At 42.1% G+C, this 25,876-nt stretch overlaps 4 protein-coding genes across 5 annotated transcripts; 2 read left to right on the top strand and 2 right to left on the bottom strand.

Moving 5' to 3' along the window:
- Positions 1-494: 494 nt before the first annotated feature.
- nabp1a (nucleic acid binding protein 1a) lies at positions 495-4,068 on the top strand. Its single transcript, XM_042074437.1, has 6 exons — positions 495-1,610; positions 1,871-2,009; positions 2,233-2,304; positions 2,657-2,741; positions 3,000-3,063; positions 3,239-4,068. Exons 1-6 carry the CDS (start codon positions 1,517-1,519, stop codon positions 3,442-3,444), a joined length of 660 nt encoding a protein of 219 aa, XP_041930371.1. The 5' UTR covers positions 495-1,516; the 3' UTR covers positions 3,445-4,068.
- Positions 4,069-4,602: 534 nt separating this feature from the next.
- On the bottom strand, positions 4,603-7,697 carry ftcdnl1 (formiminotransferase cyclodeaminase N-terminal like 1). 2 transcript variants are annotated; one of them, XM_042074204.1, is made up of 6 exons: positions 7,374-7,697; positions 6,961-7,073; positions 6,775-6,870; positions 6,401-6,556; positions 5,976-6,164; positions 4,603-5,592 (listed from the first exon to the last, which is right to left on the bottom strand). In XM_042074204.1, the coding sequence occupies exons 2-6, from the start codon at positions 7,070-7,072 to the stop codon at positions 5,150-5,152; spliced, it is 996 nt and encodes a 331-aa protein (XP_041930138.1). In that variant the 5' UTR covers position 7,073; positions 7,374-7,697; the 3' UTR covers positions 4,603-5,149. The 2 variants fall into 2 exon arrangements, with proteins under 2 accessions (XP_041930138.1, XP_041930142.1); XM_042074208.1 differs by lacking the exon at positions 4,603-5,592 and having other exon boundaries at positions 6,004-6,164; positions 6,435-6,556.
- A 16-nt stretch (positions 7,698-7,713) lies between these two features.
- On the top strand, positions 7,714-10,979 carry c2h2orf69 (chromosome 2 C2orf69 homolog). Its single transcript, XM_042074196.1, has 2 exons — positions 7,714-8,211; positions 8,987-10,979. Exons 1-2 carry the CDS (start codon positions 7,915-7,917, stop codon positions 9,692-9,694), a joined length of 1,005 nt encoding a protein of 334 aa, XP_041930130.1. The 5' UTR covers positions 7,714-7,914; the 3' UTR covers positions 9,695-10,979.
- Positions 10,980-11,187: 208 nt separating this feature from the next.
- On the bottom strand, positions 11,188-24,524 carry stk17b (serine/threonine kinase 17b (apoptosis-inducing)). The gene is made up of 8 exons (XM_042074183.1): positions 23,686-24,524; positions 23,247-23,438; positions 17,826-18,038; positions 16,982-17,120; positions 16,294-16,420; positions 16,074-16,122; positions 15,597-15,776; positions 11,188-14,403 (listed from the first exon to the last, which is right to left on the bottom strand). Exons 2-8 carry the CDS (start codon positions 23,363-23,365, stop codon positions 14,181-14,183), a joined length of 1,050 nt encoding a protein of 349 aa, XP_041930117.1. The 5' UTR covers positions 23,366-23,438; positions 23,686-24,524; the 3' UTR covers positions 11,188-14,180.
- Positions 24,525-25,876: the final 1,352 nt, after the last annotated feature.

Here is a 25,876-nt window from a genome sequence, read left to right on the forward strand (position 1 = left end):
AACGACATCAAAAGAGTTGGTGTAGGCTAGCCTACTACTGGTCTATGGTTACCCTTCTGAATGATGCCCTGCATTTCATTCCACATATATTAGCATTAGTTTCAACAGTAAAAGACTTCCACTTAGTGTCGTGAAAATATGATCATATGTGCTCTAATAGATGTCGGCAATGGTTTTGTGGAAAAGATCATATATCGCCTTTTCCATGTAGACACATTCTTCTTCCTATCCAAAGGAGTGCTGATCTTATTGTAATTTGATCACCGTGAATACCATAAGGTGCATTCTCAGAATCGACCCTGCATGTTTTGCAACGTCGTCTTATCAAGGGATAGATAATTAACGTACGAAATATATCAAATGTAAAACACTGTTGTTTTTGTGTGGTATGTGAAATTACATGCGTGAATACTCTTTTCGATTCAAATGTATTCCTAAGTAACCCCCTCATGTAAGAGGAAATGGACTAGTCTGTTCCGTTTAAAAAAGGAAGCACACTCCGCGTTGGCGTTGTTCGGAGCATTGGGACAGGGGCAGGAGAGAGTTTGTAACAGTTTAAGATTTTCGAAATAATATAAATATGCAAAACATCTTGTAGAGACGCCTCACATGTCGAGGGACTTCTGAAAAAATAACGACTTTATACGAAAGGAGTAACAATTGGCAAACCACAAACGCCCTATACATTTGAGGCGTACAATGACAAAACTTATATCCGTCACAAAGACGCATTTGGATTTCTAACCGTCTTCGTCGTTTTATTCAATATAGCAGCTTTTATGTGTGACATTTCCTCTTATCATTTTAGCAGCGAAAAACGTAAATACGATTGTTGTGGAGTAACGTTAGCGTTAGTCTTTTTGATAGCCCACACAAGCTTTATACTGTTTGCATAGGGGCTCCCCAACCTAAATCAGAGCTAGTTAGCTAACTGCTAAGAAGCAACGTAGGATACAAAAGTGTCGGCCGGAAAATACTGGCTAACTCAAGATAGCAAGTTCGTCAGATTAGCAATACCAGAGAGGTTACCCGTATAGTTTCAAACCATTAACTACCAGAGCAAAATCATTCCAACATTGTACTTGGATTATTTCTAACCTTAAGTGCGACATGCCTCCGAGCATAGAGAAGGGGCTTGCGATGGCAAGCAAGGTTAAAGTAGTTAGTTAGCGTTAATAACCGTACAAGGTAGCGAAAGTACAGTCGATGTACTATTAGTGCTAGCAAACGTTGCCGGTGTAGTCGATTTCCCCTTGACTTGCAGTAGACAGGGTAGTATAGAAAGACTTCTAAGTTGGCTCACTTCAGCCACGACGACACGGGGAACATCCTGCACAACAGCAAATCAATTTATTTCTGTCTGGCAAACAATCATAGTTTATTCAATTGCTTCCAATACTTTGGTCGCCGACTCGTGCTAGCCAGTTTGCGATAGCTATTGAATGCTGCTTTGTGTTTCACAAAGTCGGCCATACAGACCGCTAGCAACGCTAGCTTTTCCCTAATTAATTTAAAAATGTCGACTGTACCTAACGAAGCTGTGTTACTGATAAAAGATGTTAAGCCTGGATCGAAAAATTTAAACATCGTCTTTATTGTTTTGGAGATAGGTAAGTTAATCACGACTCGAGCGTGTCCCTCATGACAAATTTACACGTTTCTTTTTTCTTAAAGGGGCAGTATCACCCGTCAATGGTCTCCTTTTTTATAGCTTCTAACTAGCATTATCTCGGGTTCCACCCTGTGGGCTTTTAAAATGTTCTGGATGTATTCAGTGTGTTTCATCTGTAAGGTTGTTGTTTTTTTTATGTCAAGTTTGCTGTTAACCTGTGGAGAGGTTGAACTGATGTTTGCTACTTTGATTCATTAGGACGGGTCACCAAGACAAAAGATGGACACGAAGTGCGCTCTTGCAAGGTGGCAGACAAGAGTGGCAGCATTGCCATTTCTGTGTGGGATGAACTAGGCAGCCTTATTCAACCCGGAGACATAATTCGCCTTACACGAGGGTTAGTGTCTTGACCCTTTTTTTTTTAAACCACTTCAGTGTAATTTATATTTCTTTGCCTTAGAGCCATAGGTCATTGCTATTTGATTCTTGTTACTGCGTATTGCCTGCTCACATGCCTTGAATTGAATAAGCTATACCTTTGGGCATCCATGTACGGTTATTAGTGAGGACGTTAAGGCTGCTAACTGAACAGAACTAACTTGATTATATTGTTTGTTCAGCTATGCCTCGATTTGGAAGGGATGCTTAACCCTATACACTGGAAGAGGTGGAGACCTACAGAAGATTGGAGAGTAAGTGGCTTCTATCATGCACAAGCTTTTTGATCACCATTAGAAGAATCCGTTAGACTTGTATGGCTTTTTTTTATTATTGTAAAATACTGTAGTTTGGACGGATTGATCTGTCATTAATTCAGGTCCAGTGAGTCTCGTGCATCAGACAAGTTTGCTCAGTCACATCCAGGACGACTCGTTAATAGGGATATTGAGGATTTGTGTTGAATGCCATTACTAGTTATGACTTTCCAAGGTTGTGTTGAGACTGATGTCTGCAGTGAGGTCACTGCAACTGCCCAAAGACTAATGGTCTACGTTCTGCTCTTTTCCTCCATAAACCTGATTCCTATTAATCCTTGATGTGCAGGTTTTGCATGGTATATTCAGAGGTGCCTAACTTCAGTGAGCCAAATCCAGAGCTGCTAGCCCAAACAAATATGCAAAATAAGACGGTATGTAGCACTTTTGAGAACAATCAGCAATCTGTGTTTAGTTCATGTCTGGATCTGTGTTTCACATTCATACAATGATAAAATGCTATATATATATATATATATATATATATATATATATATAATCACACACACACACACACACACACACACACACACACACACACACACACACTGCATGTCAGGAGGCAAAGGCAAAACTACCTTTCCTCTTCTGTATGCCCTGTCAGTAACAATGAGGTTACTATTTCTTAACAGGGTAAAGGGGAGCAGAGGGGGAACTCTCCGCCTAATCAGAATTCAGGTACACACGCACAAACAGGTGAGTATGGTCAAGAAGCAGTGTTCACTTCTAAGCAATTTGTAAATGGCATTTTGGGTCATTGATTCAATTGGAAGTAGTTTGAGTATGCCGAGATGTGAGCCGTTATGGAAATATCCAACCATGTACGTTTTTGTTGTATTCATTTTGCGCCGTCATGCCCCTTGTTCCCCAGGAAACGGTTCGATGCAGACCTACTCCAGTAACAATGCTGCTGTGTCTGGACCTCGTGATCCCGCTTTTGGTGGCCCGGGCCGTGCCAACGGCCGACCACCTGGCAACGGGCCTCCACCAGTGACCATAGGTGGTCCCCCTGCTCCTCCCAAGCCCTCTGTGACCATTAGCAATGGCAGGGACCCTCGACGAGCTTCGAAAAGATGAGGAGGAACCGCAGAAAATCTCTTGCGCACACATCCCCCCCCCCCTTCCACCACTCTCTTCTCCTCCCTGCCCCACTTGTCTTGCTGTCAGGCTCAATCCAGATCTGAGCCCCTCAGAAAACATCACATTACTGCCATTTTGAAAAGATGAGTCCATCTTGTCCTCAGTTGTCTTGTGCCATATAGTTTTCACTAGATTTGCCACATTCCTATTTTCCTCTGATGAAGCACTGCACTGAGAAGGCCAAATCATGGTATTGACTTGTTCATATAAGTTGCCTGTTCCTGACATTTTAACAGCTAACTAACCACACACCCCTCACAAAGTGTTTTGACCAATTCAGTGCCAGTTTTATGCCCGCCAATGTTTGCCCTCTCCCTTAAAGTGTTGAATGAGACTTTACACCCTACTTGAACACTTGATGCACTTTCTAAGTTATAGAGGAGGCATTACTGACTTGTGATAAAACAATGTTTTGCCAATGTTGAGACAAGGTCATCAAAAGTGTCCCTCTTTGGCCAAAGGACACATTTTAAAAGTAGGAGTGACTGTGTGAAAGAGGTGATAGTTTGGTTTTTAACATGTAGGCCTATTTAAGTAGAATAAAGACTTGTTCAGAAAGAATGAAGTGTTGTGGAGAAGAATAACTCCATGGTGGTTGTGTGTACATTTTCTTCCGTAAGAAAACCTTAAACTGAAATTCTTACATCACTCAATAGCATACGTATCGATACAATTCAGTCATGATCCTAGCATGAAGTGCCACAGTTGCAGTTAGTCCTTTTGGCGCTTCCCTCAGTCCATAAACTTATTTCTGTGGTCTCACCTGTAGCCATGACAACCCAGCAGTAGGTATAGTAAGGGCAATGGCCTTCTGAGTAATGCAAACGTTGAAAGTCTTATAATGACCATAATTTCCTCAGTTAAAAATGTTAATTTGCAAATATGCTCTGATCATTCCATGCCCTTGACATCAAGTTGCAAAGACTTCACTCTTTCCATCCCAGTAAGCAGCCAATGCAAATACAGAGGACAAACGAGCCTAGAGCGATTGTGCAATACCATGTCACAAGCACTGCCTCACACAACACGTCAGCATTCCCTCTCAACTTTAGGCTGACAAACTTTAAAACAGGATTTTGAAAAAAGTTTCAAATTTATTGAATTAACAGAGTTTATTGCTACAAAATCAAAAATGACAATAACATATCTTTTTAAGAACACAATGTTCAAGAACAAGTAGGAATTGCACAATCAGGGCCTTAGCCCAGACAAACAATATCTAAGATAACACTGATGCTTGGACCCAATCCAGCACTGTTCAAGTGGCAGGACTAGTGTCTCTGCACTGTCACTCCTCAACAGTCATAGCAAATGGAACACCCTGTTACGTTACAACATCAGTGCCTGGAAACACATGCCCTTAGTTACGTGTTGCCATGTTATTGCCATGCTTTCCTGGCTTTAAATAAGCCAATGTTTAAGAGCAAAATTATCCAGATAATGGAATTTAATTCACAGTTCTGACTGAACAACCACACCCTACTTATTTCAATACTTGGAAGTAAGATAAAATAATACTCAGAACAGAATCGTGATCATTTCATGTCCATTAAACCCCTTACGATACTGTCCTGTGTTTGAGCCTTATCCAAGCCTAAACAATACAGTTTGGCCTTGCAGAGATGGAGAGCCCTATTACTCATCACATGTGCAGTTTTCTCTGTTCCTTCCAGAATTCACCAATGCCGAGAGACAACGCCCGTTCTGCCAGGCTACGGCACTCACGTGGGGTAAAGCCCACCAGGGCCGTCCCCTTTGTGGCCACGCCATCACACCCTGCCAACTCTGCCACCCGCGTCGTGATGAGCGAGGCGGGCGCGTGACAGTACAGCTGCCCGTCAATGCTGAAAGAGGGCCAGGGATCTCCTCCAGCTGTCCCAAAGGAGGAGGGAGGTGCACCCTCAACACTCTCCACATTACAAGCGATCTCCACGTCCCCATCGTGGGGCAGGGCCAGGACCTGCACGCCTGGGATCCCGCTGGGGCTGGACTCGCGGAGAGCGGCTGCCACACGGCGGCCCACTGCCAGGTCCTGAGTGCCAATGGTCACGTTGCAGTTCATCACATAGGGGCTCACCCCAACACCTGCAACAGGGAACCCCAAAGGTTTTAATAGTTTTGAGAATTGGGCTTTTGTTTGTGTTTCACAGTCTTATTATGTGGCTCTTTGGTTTGGCATCCAGGCTACAGGCAGCCCATGTTGGCTACTGTGAAGGGCCTTACTGATCACCCCAAGTATAACGTATGATGCGTTTGCTAGTGCCACCAGCAAATTTTGTATTATTGTTATATTGTGTGATGTTAAATAGGCTTGGTTGTTGATCGGCGATTGTTGGCCACTCTTTACGGAACTACAACATGGAGCAAGATACATTTTTACTGCAAATAACCCTTTTTGAATACAGCAAGACCATTACTCTAACTCTCTAATTCACTGAAGGATTAAAGGAAACCCATGATGAGCTAACCTGTGAGGCCATATCGTTTTTGAGGTGATGGTCCTATGTCTGGATGGATGATTAACATGTCTGGATCCTTCTTAAACCAGCCCATCTCTTTCCTCCGTTGGGCCAGACTCCGCCTACGAGGCATGTCAGCATAGCCAAAGAAAAATGCGCTAGTCCCAACCACTCGCTGGGTCAATTCAGAGGCCAGGACTTCACACAGGGATTAAGGTATAAAAAAAGTAATACATGATTAACAATAATACGATTAAGATCACTGGTTTAATCTTAATTGTTTTTTACTGGCTGTGCAGTGAAGCCATTTGTGGTCAATGAGGTCAATTATGTGATGCATCCCATGCCATCCTAATGTCATCCAAGTCAGCGGTCATTTTTATGGTACACAAATTAGCAAATACATGATATAGTATAGTCTAATGTACACTCACTCTTGGCCTCTTTGACACAGTCTTCTAAGCCCACCTCCTCTCCAAGGGGATACAGTGGTACTAGATCAACCACACCCATGCATGGATGAGCTCCAGAGTGGGCACGCATATCGATAAGGCTACACGCCTGCTCACATGCAGACAGCACAGCCTCCCCTTAGGATGCAAACTTTTCATTAGTCTACTGAAGAAATGCCTCTAATAATATTAATAATTGGGAGTTGCCCAGAACATGGTAAATAGGTTATCATTATCTGGCATTCTTACAAAAGAAAAATATGTTATGTTACACTACTTGAATACATTTATTTCAGGTACAGGTATTATAATTTTTTTCCCCACTGGCTTGTGACTATTGATAGTTCAACACTCACTGATGTGGTCAACGCTCGCAACAATTGTAATGACTGAACGGTTGTAGTCAAAGTCATTGAAGATGTTAAGTACAGTGGTCCCCACTCGCCAACCTCCTATTTGGAAACAAAAGATTAATAAACACAGAAAACAGTGCTGTACATAAACAGTTGAGCTCTTCCGTACATATATATATAAATAATCACCACTGTTGTTTGTGATAGCCGCCTGGGCTACTTTAAAAACCAGGTCTTTTCTGCGGGCCTCCGACACATTCAGCAGACAAGCAACCAGACGCTTTCCCAACGTGGAAGCCATCCTGTGGTAAGAAGGTCACCATTAAGTTACCAAACACTGCATCAACATGAATGTAATGCTTTAAGTTAGAAATTATGCTCCAAATGAGGTGGTATCTTTCAATGTTTTGTATTGCCATGCTTTTCTTGAGAAGACAAATATTACTGCTGTGAAAAGCAAATATCATCAACTGAGTCCAAAGACTGGGGCGAAGATCAACAGGGATATTAATCGCCCTTCGAGGAAAAGTAACAACTTCTAAGTTGACCATTAGCAAAAACATGCCACATGACAACGGTGTTAGTGACGGACAGATACATACTTGCTTTTTTGATTATCCACTGATCTTAAGTGAAGCCACAGTTGCTGCAGTTTGCAGCTTATAAAAAAGATTCAGTCAACATGGTCGGTTGACGGGTCTAGTGAGCTGTAGTCAGCTACAGGGGGGAAATCAGCTTTTGAAACTATTTGCTCCGCCGATATGTAGAACATAGTCAATGTGAAGTTCTACTATATGGCCATTTCCTTGTACTACAGATCAGCGCATTGGATTTGACAAGTCGCTGTATTCTGAGTTTGCGCATTTGCACCAGAAGGTAGACAGCGCCACTTTGTGGTAGGATTTAGAAAATGAAGAGATGACAATTCTACCTGCTAAATATATGCGTCGTGTGTGCAGTAATTGTCCGTGGAACTACCGGATATCAGAGATACAACTTTTCACCAAAATTACAGTATTTGAGATTATATATTGCTGTAAGGAATAATACACGTATTGCATTACGTAGATTGTGCATGTCGTGAAACGTCAAACAGCTTGACCAAAGTGTACGTAGCGTTAATCCTGTTGTCGCCAAGTGCTCATGTTTAGCATCCGTGCAGTTAAAAGTGGGCTAACATTAATTGCAGTAGCAAAGGCTATGAGCGCTGCGGCAGGATCGTCGGAGCCTCCAGGACTCTGCCTATCAGGGAACACCGTCGGCGTACGCCCGGACAGTCCGTCTCGGCTGCTGAGACTGGCCGCCGTCCCGGGATATGAGCAGGACCGGGTGAATGATCTGTTACTGCATAGCCCCGTTGGATCTGTGCGTCGGCACGGCAGCTCCGAGATACCCGAGAGTGGCAATGCCCATGTTGTCTTTTTCCCGGGGGATATTCAGGTCAACAGCTGCATCTCTACCCATTCTAGCAAACAGTCAGGGGGACATCACAACAATGCGTGCTGTCGCGGACCGTGCATTTAACGTTAACACTATAACAGCATCTAATGTTTATTCGCACATTATCATTTAGCCATCTGCTAAACTGCTAACTTGTATCTAAAAGACGCATTTAATTTAATGTCTTTTGTTTTGAGATGAAAATTACTAGCGGACTTCTGATTGTGTGCGAACGAAGTTCCTGTTCTAGACAATCCACTCTTGGTACTTAGAATATTGTCTTGCTGGTACCAATGGACCTGTTGGTCGACATCTTGCATGGGTAACGCGTGCTAACGCTAGGCTACAGTTTTCTGAGCTCTACAACGTAGTGACGGTACTACATACAATTAGGAAAACTGTATTAAATAATCTGTTTGCAGTTCATAGCTACGTCACACGAATGAAGTTGATACGTTAGCTTGCTAACTGAATATAAATATGAAATGCTGTCGCCTTGGTGTCGCAAGTTACTATGACCTATTATCTTTTTGTAATGTTACGTAACATGTTAGCCTAGTTATTTTGTTTCCTAGTTGTGTAGTGTAGTGCCTTATGTGTCGTAAGGCGTACGCTATGTCAGCTAGCTGTCTTAACAAGTGTTAGGCCTAAGTGACCTGCGGCAAAAAATACTCTGCCCGGCTGCTGCATTCCATGACCTATCTAATTGCATGTTATATTTTGCCTTATTTCCTCCTGTAGTGATAACATCCCCACCTTTTCTGCCTTTCCACAGAATTTTCAGCAGGAAATGGCCCTGCACCCAGACGCTGCCCCATGGCAGCACTGGAGCCTTGAGAGGGTGGCCCTGATCTTGGGGCGCCGCTTTCTGAGCCACCATATCTGGATAATTCGAGCATCACGACTGTATCTCCACAAGTTCAGCAGCTACCAGAATTTTGTGGAAAGCAACTTATTTGGGGCGCCTGAGCATTCCTCTGACTATGGTGCTCTGCGCCATCTGAGAGCCTTACTTGCCCATGGAATGGAACGTGCCAACCTTCCAGACCCTCTGCCCATTCTGGGTAGTTCCTTGTCTCTTCCGCCCGGCTTCTCTCTCACCATCATGGGCTTCAGCAAGGGCTGTGTAGTGCTCAACCAGATGGTCTATGAACTGCCAGCAGCAAAGACAGACCCAGAGCTTGCACCCTTTTTGGAATGTGTGACTGATATGTACTGGTTGGATGGGGGTCACCCAGGTGGCAGTGAAACTTGGGTCACAGACAAAAGGGCACTGGCAGAGCTGGCAAGGAGCGGAGTGGCCCTTCATGCCCACGTCACACCCTATGAGGTGCACGATCCGATGCGGGCCTGGGTAGGCCATGAGCACAAGCGTTTTATACACACGCTTGAGGAGCTTGGCGCACAGCTTTCTCAGAAGTTGCACTTTGAGGATGAGCCAGCATCTATTGACAACCACTTCCGGGTCATCCAGGAATTCTGAGGCCTGGCCAGCCACTGACTGAAACTGTAGACCCTGGGTAAGATGTCGGAGTCATTGCCCTTCCTGATGCACAGTCAGATTGAAGTTTGACAGTCAGATTTGTAATCCGTTCGTGAAGCTAGGTGCAGCCTCTAGGCTCATTGGTCAGAGTATTTGGTTGTTCAGGAGTGTTGGCCTCAATTAACTGCTCCTCGCTGATCGCAAACAGCCCAAGCTACTCATTGGGAGGACTAGTAACAAGTTTGTGTTAGCAGCAAATGGAAGAAATGACCTCATTCCGTCAAATACAGTATAAGGGCTTCATAATTTGCACAAAGATATGGAAAGTAAGAGTAATGATGATTCTGACTTATGCACCCTTCTTATCCCTTGGAAAGTTCTTGTATATTCAGTTAGAATTATGCTTAAGAGCGAAGTGTATATTATTTTCCCTGCAGTCTGATATTCCTGTAATCTTTCCAAGTTGATGACATTCGTGAATGTAAATGGTCATTTCTCATGTCCGTATAGCAACATAATGCTTAAAAAATGTATCTGGAAGACTAAAGTCTTAATGTAAATGTACGATAAGTACATTAATAAGGTTATGTGATGAGAATTATTCTCATTGTTATAAAAGTGGCACTTACTGAGGGTTATCTAACCCTTAAACTGATAATACACAAAGCAACATTTTTAAGAATGCTGCATTTTGGCAACCACAGAGCAGGTTCCATCTGTTCTGATTGGCTGATGACAATTAAAGGCCTACTAGTGATTGAAGAACTCCAGAAAGAAAAATTGATGCCCAACATCAATAGAAATGTCCCCAAACAACAATAGTCAGGATCACTGCCCAGCAACATTGCTTAAAAATGACCTTGTGTTTCACCAGCTTTAGATATAATTGCATTGTAATGACTAATCTTCAATTCCAATGTAAAAGTTCTGATGAGGAAAAGTGATGTATTGCTCCCTCCTGATGTCTACATGTTAAGCGATTACTAATGAAACATTCATGAAAGTTATTTAGTGTCATCTGGCATGTCATTTATTACCAGTTACCCTCTGCTTTCTGCATGGTTCTAGTTCATCGTGTTTGTTTTGAAGTAGAATCTCTTGATTATTAAAGTTACCAGCTTAAAAGCTAACTGCACTAGATATTTAACACATATTGTGTGAATGACTCCAATACCTCTGAAAACCTATAAAATAGCCTGCATTGAATGTACCAAGCACTTCAGGTCCATTCCATGTTTTTCCTTTATGCTTTCTTATTCAATAAAGAATGTAAATCAGAATGCTACTATGCCACAAGTGTGAGATGTTCTATTTTAAATGAAATGTAAGTAAAATGTTCTGTGAACTTTACATATATAGGTAGGACCATGCACTGAACCATGCACTAAAACAGTAAAAACAGTATATTAACTATTGAACACGGTCTCCCTCTATAGATAACCACAGATAGTGGGAATGTGTCCAATTGACATAAATAACTGAAGACCCCAGTATTAGAAAGGATACTGACTGGGTTTATTTGTAAAGACATCAGTTTTGTTTTACATTGGAGTACATGTTAAACCATGGCACTTTATCTGTAAATCCACATCCATACATTTTGATTATAATCTACATTAGACTCATTCATTTGAGTAGGTCTGTGTAATCAATATTTTACAAATCAATTAAATATGTAAATCTCTTTGTATAATGTGTACAAGAATGACAAAAGCTATAACATTCAGGAAAGACAAAAACAAACAAACAAAAGAACACTGCACTGTGCAGTTTGCCAACTAACATCCAAGGGAAAGTTACACTGGCCACAAATCACTAAAACAGAAAACCAACCCTAAGCTTACACGTAAAATTACCAGATCTCCAGCGATGCACCAAGCTACAACAAAACACCACAGCAGTGCATCTCAGTGGGCTCAATGAATCCATACCGACGTTCTCCCTGGGTTTAAAATTTCACCCTCACACTCCACAGTCTGAGAGCCTTTCGCTGACGCCATCTCCCAGAGCATGGACACGGACTCTGGTTCCCTTAAAATGACAGCATACAGTGAGAGCATGGCCGTAACAGGAGACACCCGTCTTTGGGACAAAGGCTCCACTTGTGTGTAGCAGTCGGTGCCATCGCTAGGAGACCCTGGGAGCGACTACACAGAGCAAACAGTAAGCTCTTCACACCTCCCCTGAAGATAGAGAAACATTTGGCATATAGGCTTGCGCTTACAGTCTCATTTCCAATTCTGAAATGCAGTGCATCAGTGTGCAGTAACACATGCTGTGTTGTTTAAATGGAAACTCTACCTTACCTAACACTTTATTGGTCACCTGTTTTGACCAGTTTGTCCTCACTTCTAATGTGAAACTGAAACTGGTTAACTCCCTTTAATATTGGATAATTCCATTCCCATTTGGAATGTTACCTGATAAGTACTTTAGACCATTAACATCTTATTTTCCTCAACCTACCACCAACTTCATAACTTCATCACAACGTATCTCATCTCATCCCAGCAGCATTCTTTTCTTTTAATTTTCTTACAGAGTAACTTAACCATTTCTCATTTCGTACGCTCAATACACTCTTGCAGCAGTCCCTACAAATCTCAACCCGTCCTCACTGTCCATACTACCTAGATCCTCAGTTTCAAAAACTTTCTTGAGCCACATTGCCTTGGCAAATAACTTTACTTGCAAATGTATCCAAACGTACCTTCACAGACTACCTCTCTATGCAACTTGATTTTTTTCAACTCATAACATTCAATCTTATCAATCTTAACACAGTCCATCTAGTGCAAAGAGTGACCAGTTATACACCGTTCTTATTAAAGTAAATTATTGCATGATATACACACTTCTATCATGATAGAATGATACTATAATTCCCATATAGATATAAATATAAATTGCATAACTTATTGCGAGAAATCCCTAAGACTCAGAGCAAGCATAAAGAGGCACACAGCGGATTGGCAGGCAATAGATATCCATCCAGTCATTGGCTTACCCTGAGATGAGAAGGCTTGGAATGTATAAAGATAAAATAATATTACATTTTAAAACATTGATATATTCTATGCTATTAAATGTTTAAGAAAGTTCACTGATGCCCAAAATGCAGTATTGGGAGTAAATCCTGTTTTTGTACAGCATAAGGCAGTCATCACCTCATATTGTGTTACTTAACTGGGAGCCTTGGGGAATATTAATAGGCTAACTGGTAAGAGTTTCACTGTACAATGCTTCCCTTCCTGAGGTTTAAGCTTAATGGAAAATTTCAATACACCTTGCACTGTACTACTACCAATTCTTACGATGCACACAAAGAAACTGCAGTTTGCACACTGCAAGATACATTAGGTTCAGGACACCAATGGATTTTCCCTTTTGAAAACAAGGGACACTGAAGAGTTAAGTGCTTTCCGAGATTCTAAGTCACTGACTTAAAGGAAGTGGCATGCTGATCGCAAGAACATAATTGAGTAATCCTGGGAGTGGCGTTGAGTCATTCTTTTGTGAGGGGCCATCCAGTGTTTTAATTGCCCTGGGATGGGCTGGACATTTTTTGACATGAAACGTGCCTCGAATTGCAGGCTTTCACTTCTGCCAGGAGAACGTGTTCAGTTGAGTCAGAACTACAGACTCCTCCCAAGCTGAATGTTTCAAAGCCTCCTCGGCAGTGGAGACTGACTGATTTAAAACAAACAAACAAACAAACAAACAAACAAAAACAAAACGTCAGCAAGACCACCAAGCTGACTGTCACCTGCGACTGACTTTACATCTAGTCATAGTGCAGAAACAAAGGGAGGCTATTTGAAAGGACTGGCATGAGGCCCGAGAAAAAATGATCCTTTTACTCTTAGGCATTTATTGAGGACATACTTTTTGAGGACACACTTATGTGTTCTTGTCCTAATAAATCTTAAAACACAAAAAAATGAAATACTTCCATACAATATTTGTTTGGTTCATTTAAAGGGTAGTTTTAGGGTCCTTTTTAGTATAATTTAAGGAAACAAGGAAAACATGTCTTTAAAACGTGGTATATGCCTGGAAGAAACTGGTCTTAAAATACAATGAAAAATACAATTAACATCCCAAATTATTGGTAAAGATGTTATTACGTAGACAGTACTGCAAGGATACCCACGAAGACACATTTGGCCACTGATCTTTACCTAACAAATTCAATTTGAGATTTGAATTTAAAATGTACAGTTCCATTGTGACTTGAACGCAACAAAGCTTATTCAATCTTGAGACGAACAATGACTTCAGTGACATACAACACTGAATCACACAGCTGCAACTCATTGGACGCTATGCATAACCATTTTATGTCGCAACTCTAGATGGCTTTGCCGACAGCGCGGTGACTTAAAGCGCTGATGTTGGGTGAAAGTGGGGCCCAAACCTTGAGGTGGGAAATGAATAAAAGAGAAAGAGGGAAAGGCATTGACAAGGCCTCCTCACGCTGATCCCCTCAGTGGTCAGGTTCTCCAAAGGATGGCATGTCCTCCCCGAAGCGGAACCGTTTGGCATGGGGCGAGTTCTCCTTGTCCTCTGGGTCTTCGAGTGGTGCGGCCCACTTGCTGCCCCCACTCCTTTCCCGGGGAGTGCAGGGTGTGGGGGACAGGAGTTCTGTGCCGGGATAATGCTGCCACAGCCAGGGGTGGGTCATACAGTCGGCAGCACTGGGCCTGTCTCTGGAGAAGAAAGAGGAGGCAACAGAAGAGGTGAGAGCACACTCAGGCTTACCCATCATGGGCTCATCTACAGTTCCACAGATCTCTCTAAAAAAAGTCTTCAAAATGGAATGGTCTTCAATACAAGGATTAAGTAAAGTCCTGGGGTGAATTCCGCATTAAAGGAAATTTGTCCAGGACTGCACTTAATCCTTAGTGGAAAAACTAGCCCTATCAGTGGTGTCTAAATTTGATTCAAAATGACAGACTCTTCCTACTGTTCTTCACATTCCTTCCTTGCTTCATGTCAGGTTAATGTTGTAAACATTGGCATACAATTAATGATTGGGATTACAAGGCAAGTTATTTATGAAACCAAATGAGTATAATGATCAACAGTCAAGCTGTGGTCCCAGCGGTAATAGCATATTAGTGTACCTGTGAGTGCAGTGTGAATCAGATTAGCCAAGAAAACAAGTTTCAAAGTTTTAAAGAAGCCCTATGCAACAATTTTAGCAAAAATGACCTTAAATATGCAGGTTGAGAGTCGTTCTGATGGTTGTTTGGTGGGTGCTTCGTCTCCCTCTATCGCTTCTCCACGGAAAAACCGAATATGCAACTTTCTGAACCCGGACCGGGTAAATCCGGATGAAACTCAGCGGAAGTATCAAATCGCGCCTCGAAAATGTAGTCAGATTGTAGTTTCTAAGAAGACTGCAAAACGGACGCCGACTTGGCTTTGTTGCTGTTGAAATTGTAAGTACTAGCCTACCCTTGGGTGAACTTTGTCTTTGTAATGTGGCTTGATAGTCTCTTGAACAATGTGTTTGCTCGACCGTTTTATTGTGAGCCCTGTATGTGTTTAGCTTGGTTTCTTGATGGCTAGCTTGCTAGCTAGTGGGGGTTTAGCGTAGCAGTCACTTGCTACCGAAGCTGCAGGGGGAGCTATGTCGTGAAAATGTGAGCCCAAATCCGGCGAAAACCCAGAAACAGCGAAGGAATAACCACACCTGCATAGGGCTTCTTTAACACAGGCCAGGTGGCCTAATGTGAAAAACTCCATGTCTTGAGTGGGTGAGGTCATCCACTCCTCAAACATGGCTTTGAAGGCCTCCACCCATGCTGCAGTGAAAGAGCTGTGAAGGGGGAGTCTACAATGCTCTCTGCCAGAGTGGAAAGGCTCCAACTGTGGCCTTTGAGAGAGATAAACTCACTCGGGGGCTTTGACCAGCAGTTTGCGGATGAAGTCCACGGCCAGTTCGGACACCCTAGAGAAGGACTCCCGGCTGAAGTCCACGTTCACCTGCGACACATTCAGGAATGTCTCCTGCTTATTGTCCCCGGCGAAAGGAGACTCGCCCGTTACCAGCATGTAAGCGATGACTCCAACACTCCTAAGGTTGAGACACACACACACACACACACGCACACACACGCACACACACACACGCACATGCCGGTGTAAATGTAAACAGATAGAACAAAAGGGTCATGACTAGTCAGAAGTAATATAAACAGTTTGTGTTGAAATATAAACATGTGGCAGAGTTACAAAAATGTATATGCGATGAGCACAATGAGAGCTGATATTTACTTTCACTTGTGACACGAGCAACTCCTATGGGCAGGGACATTTGCCTGGCTGTAAACTTGTTACTGTCTGTGACTGTGAAACAAATGAAAACACTTACCAGAGGTCTGTGGCTGTTGTGATGGGCTCATAGTTCAGGATCTCTGGTGCTGTCAAAAGAGATAACCTGTTATCAGTGACTGTTTATAGTAATATAAATTCAACAGCCATCCTTGCCAAAGAATGGCTTAACCCTTTCATGTTTTGACACGACCAAATGCTAAATAAAAGAGGTTGGAAGAAAAATAGTATATTTGTTCATCCATTCGAACAGGTCTTACCAACATACTCGGGAGTGCCCAGTATCTCCCTCAGTTCGCCAGCTGTGCCAAGCCTGCGTGCCAGGCCAAAGTCCACAATCTTGACGTCACCTAGTGGGCTCAGGCTGGTCAGGAGAATGTTCTGGGGCTGCGAGAGAGAAAGCAAAACAAGATAAGCACTTTCAGATTTATACTCCAGGAAACAAGTAAAGATGAGCGTGCTCTGGGGTGTGGCCCTCATGTTACAATACATAAGTCGAATGTTCATGTGGAAAAGAAGACATTATCTATGGAAGAGCATCACATAAGTATGCTTGCCTCAAAAGAGTAGCTAGCTACTCAGCTAGAGTACTATACAGTGATTTCCTGTGTATTAGCCGCATTGTGTATAAACCGCAGGACAGTGTTTTATGCAAGTTGAAAGAAACAAAACCATATTACAGTGATACAGTATTAACTGCCCCTGTGTATTCCTCATAGCTGAAGACATTTTGCAAAATCAATGTATAAGCTGCGGCTAATAGTTAGGAATAGTAATAGTTAGGAAATTACAGTACGTGTCAGTTTTACACAGCAGAAGGCAAGATGAGGTTTGTATTTGGGTAAGAGGTAAGATGAGGTTTGTATTTGGGTAAGAGATAAGATGAGGTTTGTATTTGGGTAAGAGGCTTCTATTTCTGTTAGTGTGCTGTTTGAGTTTTGAGCTAACCTTGAGATCTAAGTGCACAACGCCGTTCTGGTGCAGGAAATGAAGCCCTTCCAGTGTCTGTCTGATGAGGCGAGTGATCTGACTCTCTGGTAGCAGCTCGTCAGACACGCAGTAGTCAAAGATCTCCCCACCCGCCGCACTTGGGTTAGAAGAGAAGACAGACATTGAGCACACACGGTCTCTAATTCTCCGATAGATTCGGCTTCACTAACATGCGTAGGCATGTCTCACACACAGCTTGAGAAAAAAAAAAACGCATCAACACTTGCGAGTAAACGAGAATTGAGTAGAACCAGTTCCAAAATTTCTATCCATCGGAATCATATTTTTCAGACCACTATCAACGGCTTTTACAGAGAGTGAACAGATATAGAATTTGAAACACACAATATAGTTCTACATAGTTCACCTTATTCTAAGCAGCTGTGATGACCACCACAGACTCCATTATTTATTATAAGCGTTTTTTCTGAAGCAGAATATGCCCAAACCTAAAGGTGTTGCAGTTAGGCTATATATTTGCTGAACCTTGGTTGATAACATCTGTGTTGCTGTTGAAAAGGGTTACTTTTTCCACACAGAAAATGTATAAGGAATTGATAAGAGAACTGATAAAGAATCAGACAATAAGCAGAATTGACAATCAATATTGATCAAATCCTATTAATTCTCACAAGGCTTTATAATGCACAGCAGGAACAATAGTGTTTAGGGTTACTGAGTTGACAGCAGCCTGATTGGGGAGTTTATTACAGAGCAAGACATTTAAACATCAGTTTCCTGAAGTTCTCCAGAGAGTGCTTCTGGGCTTCCTTCCTTCGTTGTCTGCGCCTGTTGTACTTACTACTCAAGCAGCAGGATGATGTCATGGTCCGTCTCGTGGGCAGCCTGCAGGTTGACCACGCGCGGGTTGTTGCGCGCCGCTTCGAGCACGGCCATCTCGTGCACCACCTCTGCCCTGCAGTCGCGCCCGCGCCGACGCTTCTTCAGGAACTTGGCGGCAAACACTTTGCCCGTGGACTTCTCCACACAATGCTTCACCACAGCAAACTTGCCCCTGATGCGCAGGGCAGAATAGGAGAAAAAGAAAAGGTACCAAAGAGGGGAAAAAAAAGACAGAAGAGAGAAAGAAAAAAAAAGAGGGATTTAAAGGTAGGGTTAGTGATGCTGGATGAAGTTGTGTTTGTTTCTTAGCAGACACCTTTGTCCAAAGCAACTTACATTATATTATAGAATAGAATAGCTTACTTTTTTTTTGTGTCGTATTATCGTATCACTCACCCTACCTTTAAAATGGGTGAACGTGCTAGAATCCCATTACCTTACTCACTGGACATGTGATTGGCCAATTGACTGTTTGCGCAGTGTGATTTTTGTTGCCCAGAGAAATGTTCTTATTATGTCCTCATAACATGCATTCTCTTGCAAGTGCTCTATGCTGTTTATCCTGTTTTAAATACTGATATCCTGGACACCTAATCTGCTTGTCCCCAGCACCTGCACTAGTGATTTGTCCTTCCTTGGAGGGATGCTTTTGCTTTGTTCCCATTTGAGCTACATCCAAACCACTCCGCCTTCTCCTGTTGCTGAGGCTTTGAACAGTGCTCTTTGAAGTAGACGATACATATTAATCAAGTAGTGTTTATGCAGATAGATGAGACCTGATACCTTTAAATTACACAGCCTCGAATTTTACTGAAGGGAGACTTCTCCCCAATGGAGGGAGGGGGAGGGGGAGGGGGAGAGAGAGAGAGAGAGAGAGAGAGAGGAATACAGACAAAGACAGTAGCCAATTCATTCAAGGACTGTCTCGGATACACAACTAAAGCAATAGGGCAAGGCTATAGCCTGAGTCACATTACCTCACAAATACTCCGCTACCTATGTGATTTTATCGTCAGTTGATGACTCATTCCAAGTGATTCGTACTCATGGCAGATAGTCTACATGCCCATGATAGATAGACGATAGACGCTCAAGTGCAATCCCTCAGCAGGGCTCTCCCTTCCACACCATTTTAAAGGAGAATTCCGGTGTGATATTGACCTAAAGTGTATTGAAACATGATACCGAGTGTGAACGTATGTCTCATAGCCCATCTCGACTTGTCCCCTGCACTCCAAAATCTGGCGCTAGTTAGCCGATGCTACCAACAACTTTTTCAGTAGTGGTGCTTCGGCATCGGGCTAGCCATGCAAATAAATCACTGTTTTACACCCATTTACGAGGCTCAATGTATCTCCACACTTCATTGGTAGACTTCCTAGGGCCCTGACATTTAAAACGAGACATTGAGAACTTTGAAAAAGCACTGGTAGTTTACTTACAAGACGATTTATACAGACAGTATCTTCACGAAGTTTAACGTTTGCAGCCATCTTGAATTTAGTCACGATAAGTCGAGCAACGAGTAAGAATGAACAGGTATGATAAGGGATCAGATTCCAAAAATAATTCAGTGGAAATGCATGGATTCCAGTTTCTTCCAGTAGCAGCAACTGGAATCCATGCATTTCCACTGAATTATTTTTGGAATCTGATCCCTTATCATACCTGTTCATTCTTACTCGTTGCTCGACTTATCGTGACTAAATTCAAGATGGCTGCAAACGCTAAACTTCGTGAAGATACTGTCTGTATAAATAGTCTTGTAAGTAAACTACCAGTGCTTTTTCAAAGTTCTCAATGTCTCGTTTTAAATGTCAGGGCCCTCGGAAGTCTACCAATGAAGTGTGGAGATACATTGAGCCTCGTAAATGGGTGTAAAACAGTGATTTATTTGCATGGCTAGCCCGATGCCGAAGCACCACTATTGAAAAAGATGTTGGTAGCATCGGCTAACTAGCGCCAGATTTTGGAGTGCAGGGGACAAGCCGAGATGGGCTATGAGACATACGTTCACACTCGGTATCATGTTTCGATACACTTTAGGTCAATATCACACCGGAATTCTCCTTTAATCTAGAGACAAATAGCTGGGGGAGAAAACAACCAATCTAGAATACAGATGATCTCATTCACCCCCTGGACACATTTCAAATCATAAAATCAATCAGACCAATCAATTATTTATGGGTCATTCCACGTCAGTTCAACCAGGGCCCACGCACTTAGGTCTCAAAAAATTCTGAAAAAATTACCAGGTGTACCTATGTTACCCAGGAGACACACTGTAAAATTACTCTTATGTAAGATCAATACTTTCCAAGATACAGCCAGTTTTACAGGGGGAGGGGGGTGTCGATTTTTTCCAGCCTCTTTTTTTTGTCAAAGTTCACAAGCCCTGTATGTTGTACTCAACATAGGCTCTTGATTTATTTTCCTTACTGAGATAAGTACAAACACTCTCACAAAAAGCAACAAACAGAAAATAAATCCCTTCAGGGTCTGAACAGCAGACCTCACAAGTCTGAAAAATCATTTTGGTTATCATTTTCAGAGCACCCAAACACCTTGTGGGAATATACAAAGATTTTTAAAATATGTTTTTCCTTATTCTCCATGATCCCTTCTTTTTGAAAACACCAATTTGACTTGTCTTATGCAAATCTTTCTTTTTTATTTTCCACCCTGAACATGGGCAAAATGCCCCATTGACATCAATATGTTTTGTATAGAGCTACCACAGGTTACTCTATACAACCACAGGTGGCAGTGTGGTGACTCTATATAAATTGACTCTATACAAGTCAAATTGGTGTTTTTAAAAAGAAAAGATCATGGAGAATAAAGAAAAAAATATTTAAAAAATCTTTGTATATTCCCACAAGGTGTTTAGGTGCTCTGAAAATGAGAACCAAAATGATTTTTAGACTTCTAAGGTCTGCTGTTCAGACCCTGAAGGAATTTATTTTCTGTTCATTGTTTTTCGTGAGAGTGTTTCTACTTATCTCAGTAAGGAAAATAAATCAAGAGCGTATGTTAATATGTCTTCTGAAGGCTTAAACAGAGCCCAGCCAAAAACTCCAATACAATTTGTATCAACTTTGAGGGACAGCTATGACCATGCAGGATTATCCAGACCAAACGTGACTATTTTGCTACATACTATTCCTATTTATGTACCAGCATGCAAAATTTGAGCCTCCTACATGGTTTAGTTCTTGCGCTGTGGGCTTGTGAACTTTGACAAAAAAAAGAGCCCGAACAAAATCGACATCCCCCTCCCCCTGTAAAACTGGCTGTATCTTGGAAAGTATTGATCTAATTTTACAGTGTGTCTCCTGGGTAACATAGGTACACCTGGTAATTTTTTCAGAATTTTTTGAGACCTAAGTGCGTGGGCTCTGGTTTAATTGACGTGGAATGACCCTTATCTTCTGACACGTCCATAGCCTATATGTTCAGGGAAATGCAAAAAAATAAATAAATAAATAAAAAAAATCCCCTTAACTCATTGAGTGCCAAAAACGTAATATTACGTTTTTAGCTTTTTTTAAAAAAAAATTACGAAACTAGACACTCTAACACACCTTATATGTGATTTTGGGAACTCTGTGATGAATGGAAATGAAATATATGACGATCGAAAACTCATGAAAATGCACAATCTGGACATTTTATCTGGACATTTTACATGGGCGGATTATGAACTTTCAGGCCCCTGGGCCTAGATGTATTAAGGGTCCCCCACTAATTGTCATATTTGTGGGAGGGGGGTTTCGGGGGTCCTCCCCCAGAAAATTTGGAATTTGTTTGATGTGATTTCCTGTATTCTGGTGCATTTTGGAGATGGCCAATACTAAATTCAATCAGATTCATAGCCTACATCCTGACTTGATTGATAGATAGATAGATAGATAGATACTTTATTGATCCCCAAGGGGAAATTTGTGATATTAAGGCAATGATTCCATGCAAAGGCTTGGGCTTCAAGGCCCCCTGACCTCTTGGGCCCCTGGGCCTGGGCCCGGTAGGCCCGTGCAGTAATCCATCCCTGACATTTTATCATAACTTGGTTGCCGCTTTGGGTCGAATCAGTGACGCATGCACGTCAGGTCAAAACCAGGCCATTTTCGTGGGTCATCACTAGGTGGCAGTCTCGCTGATAACTTCCCGGAAAGTTTACACAAGTAAGTAACAGGCAACACTTCATATTTCATGAAAGACGTTATATCTCCATTTCTAGAAAAAAACAGCGATTTTGATGAAAACTAGCCACTGTTTAGCTTGGGATTTCTCAGGAACAGAGGCGTGTAGAAATACACGGTTTGCACCCACCGAGAGCTTAAAGTCTCACCTTTTAATCGAGCCATTGTATGTGTTCATAGCTATAACACAGAAAAAGCTGTGGCTGTACAAAAATCATCAACAATGGTCTAGATTGCTGGCACTCTAGGACAAAGCTCCCGAAAACAGCTCGGCATTCAATGAGTTAATAACCTTTGTGTCTCTTTGTTTTGAAATGCAGGAAAGCAAACACAGGAAAATTGCATCTACCAAGTGTAGTTGCCACACAGCCCATGCTGTTGGTAGACCCCTTTTGTTTCATGAGGTTGTGTTTGCACTGTAAAAGGACTGTGAAATGAGCTTCCTTTATGGAAAGGCCAGTGCAGTTTAAAAAAGGGGGGAAAGTTAATTAGATGAGCTTATGGCACAGCTAATTTATGCATGAAAACACACACACGCACGCTACTTCTTTTAACCCCTTGTCACACACAACACACTGTATTGACATTAGAGCTAATCGAGAAGTCTCTCAGCACAGACCTAAAATGGTCAAATTTGTGTTTGCCTTCAATCAAATGGAACCAGGTTAAACTCAAAGAATGAGGAAGTGGACAGGGTCACTTCCTCTTTCTTAGTGCAAGCACCGTGGTTCCCACATGTCTGGATTTCCTTCCTCTTACCCCTAGGGGGGACAGAGGAGTTTAAAATAAACACAAACACCAGTACCTCCTTATCTACTTATTGATACAGTGTCTCCATGAGATCAAGCAAGCACTCTCATTCTAGTCCTTTGGCAAAAGCATTGACAGTGCCAATGGTCCTCCAGATATAACTTTAGAACTACTATTGTAACGCAGTGCTTTGGCCACTGGCTGTCCTGTTATTTTAGGGGTGATAAAGGCATGTTCACTCCCAGTGGCAACGGCCATCTCCACAAATTGAGTGCGACGTGGTTAATCATTAGTTTGAGACCGCATAAAACTGCTTGCTTAACGTTACTTGTCCAAAGCCTGCGGTATAAAAATGTCACTTGATCGAAACTTGTATGTGATGTGATTTTACATGTAACTTTAGCCTATAATGAATGATGTCTTACCTGCCCAGCTCCCCTGTGATATCATACAGGCTGTCCAGAGGATCCGTCTGTATGTGTGTCTGTATGTCACCCAACAGTCCAGCAGCAGAGCTGCGGCTGTCCAGCCGTCTTCTAGACATTTTGCCAGTCCACGCAGTGAGCTGTCCGCTTCGATTTGTTGTATTTTGTTTTGTTTTTTTAATCAAAATCCACCTTTTGGTAAAAATGAATGCTGTCTTCAAAGAAGTCAACACAAGCTTGTAATTGTAAACACGAACTCCCCACACACTGCCCGCTACAATGTTCTAGCTTATCCAATAAAGTTTAAATTACTTATAAGCCATTCAATCGAGTAGCAGCTACTCTAACGTTATAAATTATCACTTGACACCTGTAACATTAGCTCGTGAGATAGCTCAGGCAGTCTAAGTTAAGGTTTCTCATTCAGTTGATGACCTACCTATACCAGCCTCTGTACGAACGGATTCTTCAGAGAGTGATGTTACAGTAAAATAAAAGTTGATGAAAGTATTATCTTGGAGTAGCCTATACATGCTAGCTAGGGTACAATCCCAGCTAACAGTCTTGAAGAAGACCGACTGTTTACAAAACAAGGTGCGCTAACTAGGACAACAAGCTGATTAGCTGTGTTAGCTAACGCAACTTTACACAGCCACTTCGCGAATAGTTAACTTGACGTTAACGTTACACATCCAGACAGTCGATTGATAGAGAGGAAACCATTCGACGAGTCATTGTTTTCAACGCAAGCAGCGACATCCTTCTTCCTTGGTGCGGTGCGCCACTCCTCTTGAAAGAAAAAAACACCTAGTAGACACAAGTTAACGTTAGTGTAATGTTACTACTAGCTCTTTAGTCGATTGGTTACTTAGCTAGCGTCGCGATAGCAAGCTAACGTGAACAGCTTTTGAAAGACGATAAAAGGCATGAAAAGGACACTTAAAATCGTACGGGTCTGAACAACAACCGGTACAGCGAAAAGTTATGACTTTGTCTTTTTGAGTTGAATACTTTTATCTAATTCACGTTGACTACTGATAGGCATAGCGCTCCACTCCCGCCGGTATCATTCCTGGGCAGTTTTGAATAGCGAAGCCGGTGGCCAACATTACAGATACACCATATACGTCACACAGTTTCGATTAAAAGTAGCCATTCATCCTCGCCCTGAGCACTTGTAGCCAAAGTAGCGTAGCACGCCCTCTAGCTGCTACTGTATCCCAATGACCAAATAAAAGACCTGTGAAGTATAAGGTATGAGCTATACCAGGCGCGTAACTGAAGCGCTCCGTTCGCGACGCGTAAAATCCATTTTAAATGAATGGTCTATTTTTTTCAAACGTACGCACCGCTATCACGTCTGGTGTAGCTACTTCCATTGATTATAGTGGCAGCTAATTGTTGCAGCAGACGCTACGCGAACGGAACGCTTCAGTTACAGACCAAGGCTACTTTCATCAAACAGCAGTTCTACTACAGACAGGGCTCCCAAGGGTCATGGAATTTCTGGAATGTCATGGAATTTTGATAGTCTATTCCAGACATGGACAGTCAGGGAATTATTATTTTTTATACAACAATTGGGTTCTATGGAACTATTTATTTGTTTCTGATTGGCCGAGAGACGTTCCATGAGTTGGAATATCCCTGGACATTTCAACTCAGACTTTGCACAGCTAATAATAAATCACTCCGCGATACAATGCGAAGATTTGATACAATGTTCTCATCCCAGCCCTCCACTATTTTAAGCAATGGGTTACTCCTTAGCAAACCATAACGAAACAGTGCTTCACCATCGTCACTGAAGGCTGTGCACAGTAGTGTAACATTTATTCACCATAAATTAATAAATGTAGACCATGTCCCTTACATGACATGGACCAGTGTCCTTGTAACATGCATGCAGCAAACCTAGATATGAATGTGATTTCAGCCCGACTTTCAACATTTCTTTCAAGAAGACACGTAAGCCACAAAGACCCGTAACGAGGGATCTGGAATGTTGGTTACCTAGCAACCAAGACGCTGTCTATTGAAAAGGGAACTATTTTTTGATGCGTAAGAACGATGTCGAAATTATCATTTTTAAACAATAACGGGATGTTTTCAGATTATTTAGTTTGTGGTAGAATTGTTGTATAAAAGCAATATAGCACTCGTGATCGTGGGATTGGTCATGGATATTCCCACAGCTGTTGTTGCCTATGGCCGAACAACACCCGTGGGAATAGGCTATCCATAACCAACCCCACTCTCACTCGTGATATTGCTTAATTATTCTTATGTTAAGTAAGCAAGCAAAGATTAACCGCAGTCAAATTCCTTGATTGTAACCTGGCCAATAAAGATGATTCTGATTCTGATTATGTCATATTTGTGGCAAAGTCATGGAATATCAGGGAATTTTGTTGTAGCAGTTTAGAATATAGGCCTACTTCCCTTACTTACATTAACAGATTTATTTCCACACAGAATTGGTGTAAATCTGGTTATTAGCTCTACTGCTTGTTTGAGTGGTGACTTTGTTTATTCAATGGCCATTCATATTCCGCTCTAAAAAAGTCAAAGATTCTTGAACATTAGGCTACGCGGCTGCTCTGAAATCTTCTCATTCCTTGAATTTCCCC

The sequence above is a fragment of the Alosa sapidissima genome, chromosome 2, assembly GCF_018492685.1.
Source record: "Alosa sapidissima isolate fAloSap1 chromosome 2, fAloSap1.pri, whole genome shotgun sequence".
Lineage (NCBI taxonomy): Eukaryota > Metazoa > Chordata > Actinopteri > Clupeiformes > Clupeidae > Alosa > Alosa sapidissima.

What these genes read in the sequence shown, in the direction of transcription:
- nabp1a (XM_042074437.1), top strand. Translation starts at nt 1,517, where the DNA reads ATGTCGACTGTACCTAACGAAGCTGTGTTACTGATAAAAGATGTTAAG. An exon ending in GACCTACAGAAGATTGGAGA is followed by an intron (nt 2,305 to 2,656) that starts GTAAGTGGCTTC and finishes CTTGATGTGCAG; the next exon opens with GTTTTGCATGGTATATTCAG. An exon ending in AGGTACACACGCACAAACAG is followed by an intron (nt 3,064 to 3,238) that starts GTGAGTATGGTC and finishes CTTGTTCCCCAG; the next exon opens with GAAACGGTTCGATGCAGACC.
- c2h2orf69 (XM_042074196.1), top strand. Translation starts at nt 7,915, where the DNA reads ATGTTTAGCATCCGTGCAGTTAAAAGTGGGCTAACATTAATTGCAGTA. An exon ending in TTTTCCCGGGGGATATTCAG is followed by an intron (nt 8,212 to 8,986) that starts GTCAACAGCTGC and finishes GCCTTTCCACAG; the next exon opens with AATTTTCAGCAGGAAATGGC.
- stk17b (XM_042074183.1), bottom strand. Translation starts at nt 23,365, where the DNA reads ATGTCTAGAAGACGGCTGGACAGCCGCAGCTCTGCTGCTGGACTGTTG. An exon ending in ATCATCCTGCTGCTTGAGTA is followed by an intron (nt 17,121 to 17,825) that starts GTAAGTACAACA and finishes TTCTAACCCAAG; the next exon opens with TGCGGCGGGTGGGGAGATCT. An exon ending in ACAACAGCCACAGACCTCTG is followed by an intron (nt 15,777 to 16,073) that starts GTAAGTGTTTTC and finishes TCTCAACCTTAG; the next exon opens with GAGTGTTGGAGTCATCGCTT.
- ftcdnl1 (XM_042074204.1), bottom strand. Translation starts at nt 7,072, where the DNA reads ATGGCTTCCACGTTGGGAAAGCGTCTGGTTGCTTGTCTGCTGAATGTG. An exon ending in GGCTATCACAAACAACAGTG is followed by an intron (nt 6,871 to 6,960) that starts GTGATTATTTAT and finishes GTTTCCAAATAG; the next exon opens with GAGGTTGGCGAGTGGGGACC. An exon ending in TGCGAGCGTTGACCACATCA is followed by an intron (nt 6,557 to 6,774) that starts GTGAGTGTTGAA and finishes TTGCATCCTAAG; the next exon opens with GGGAGGCTGTGCTGTCTGCA.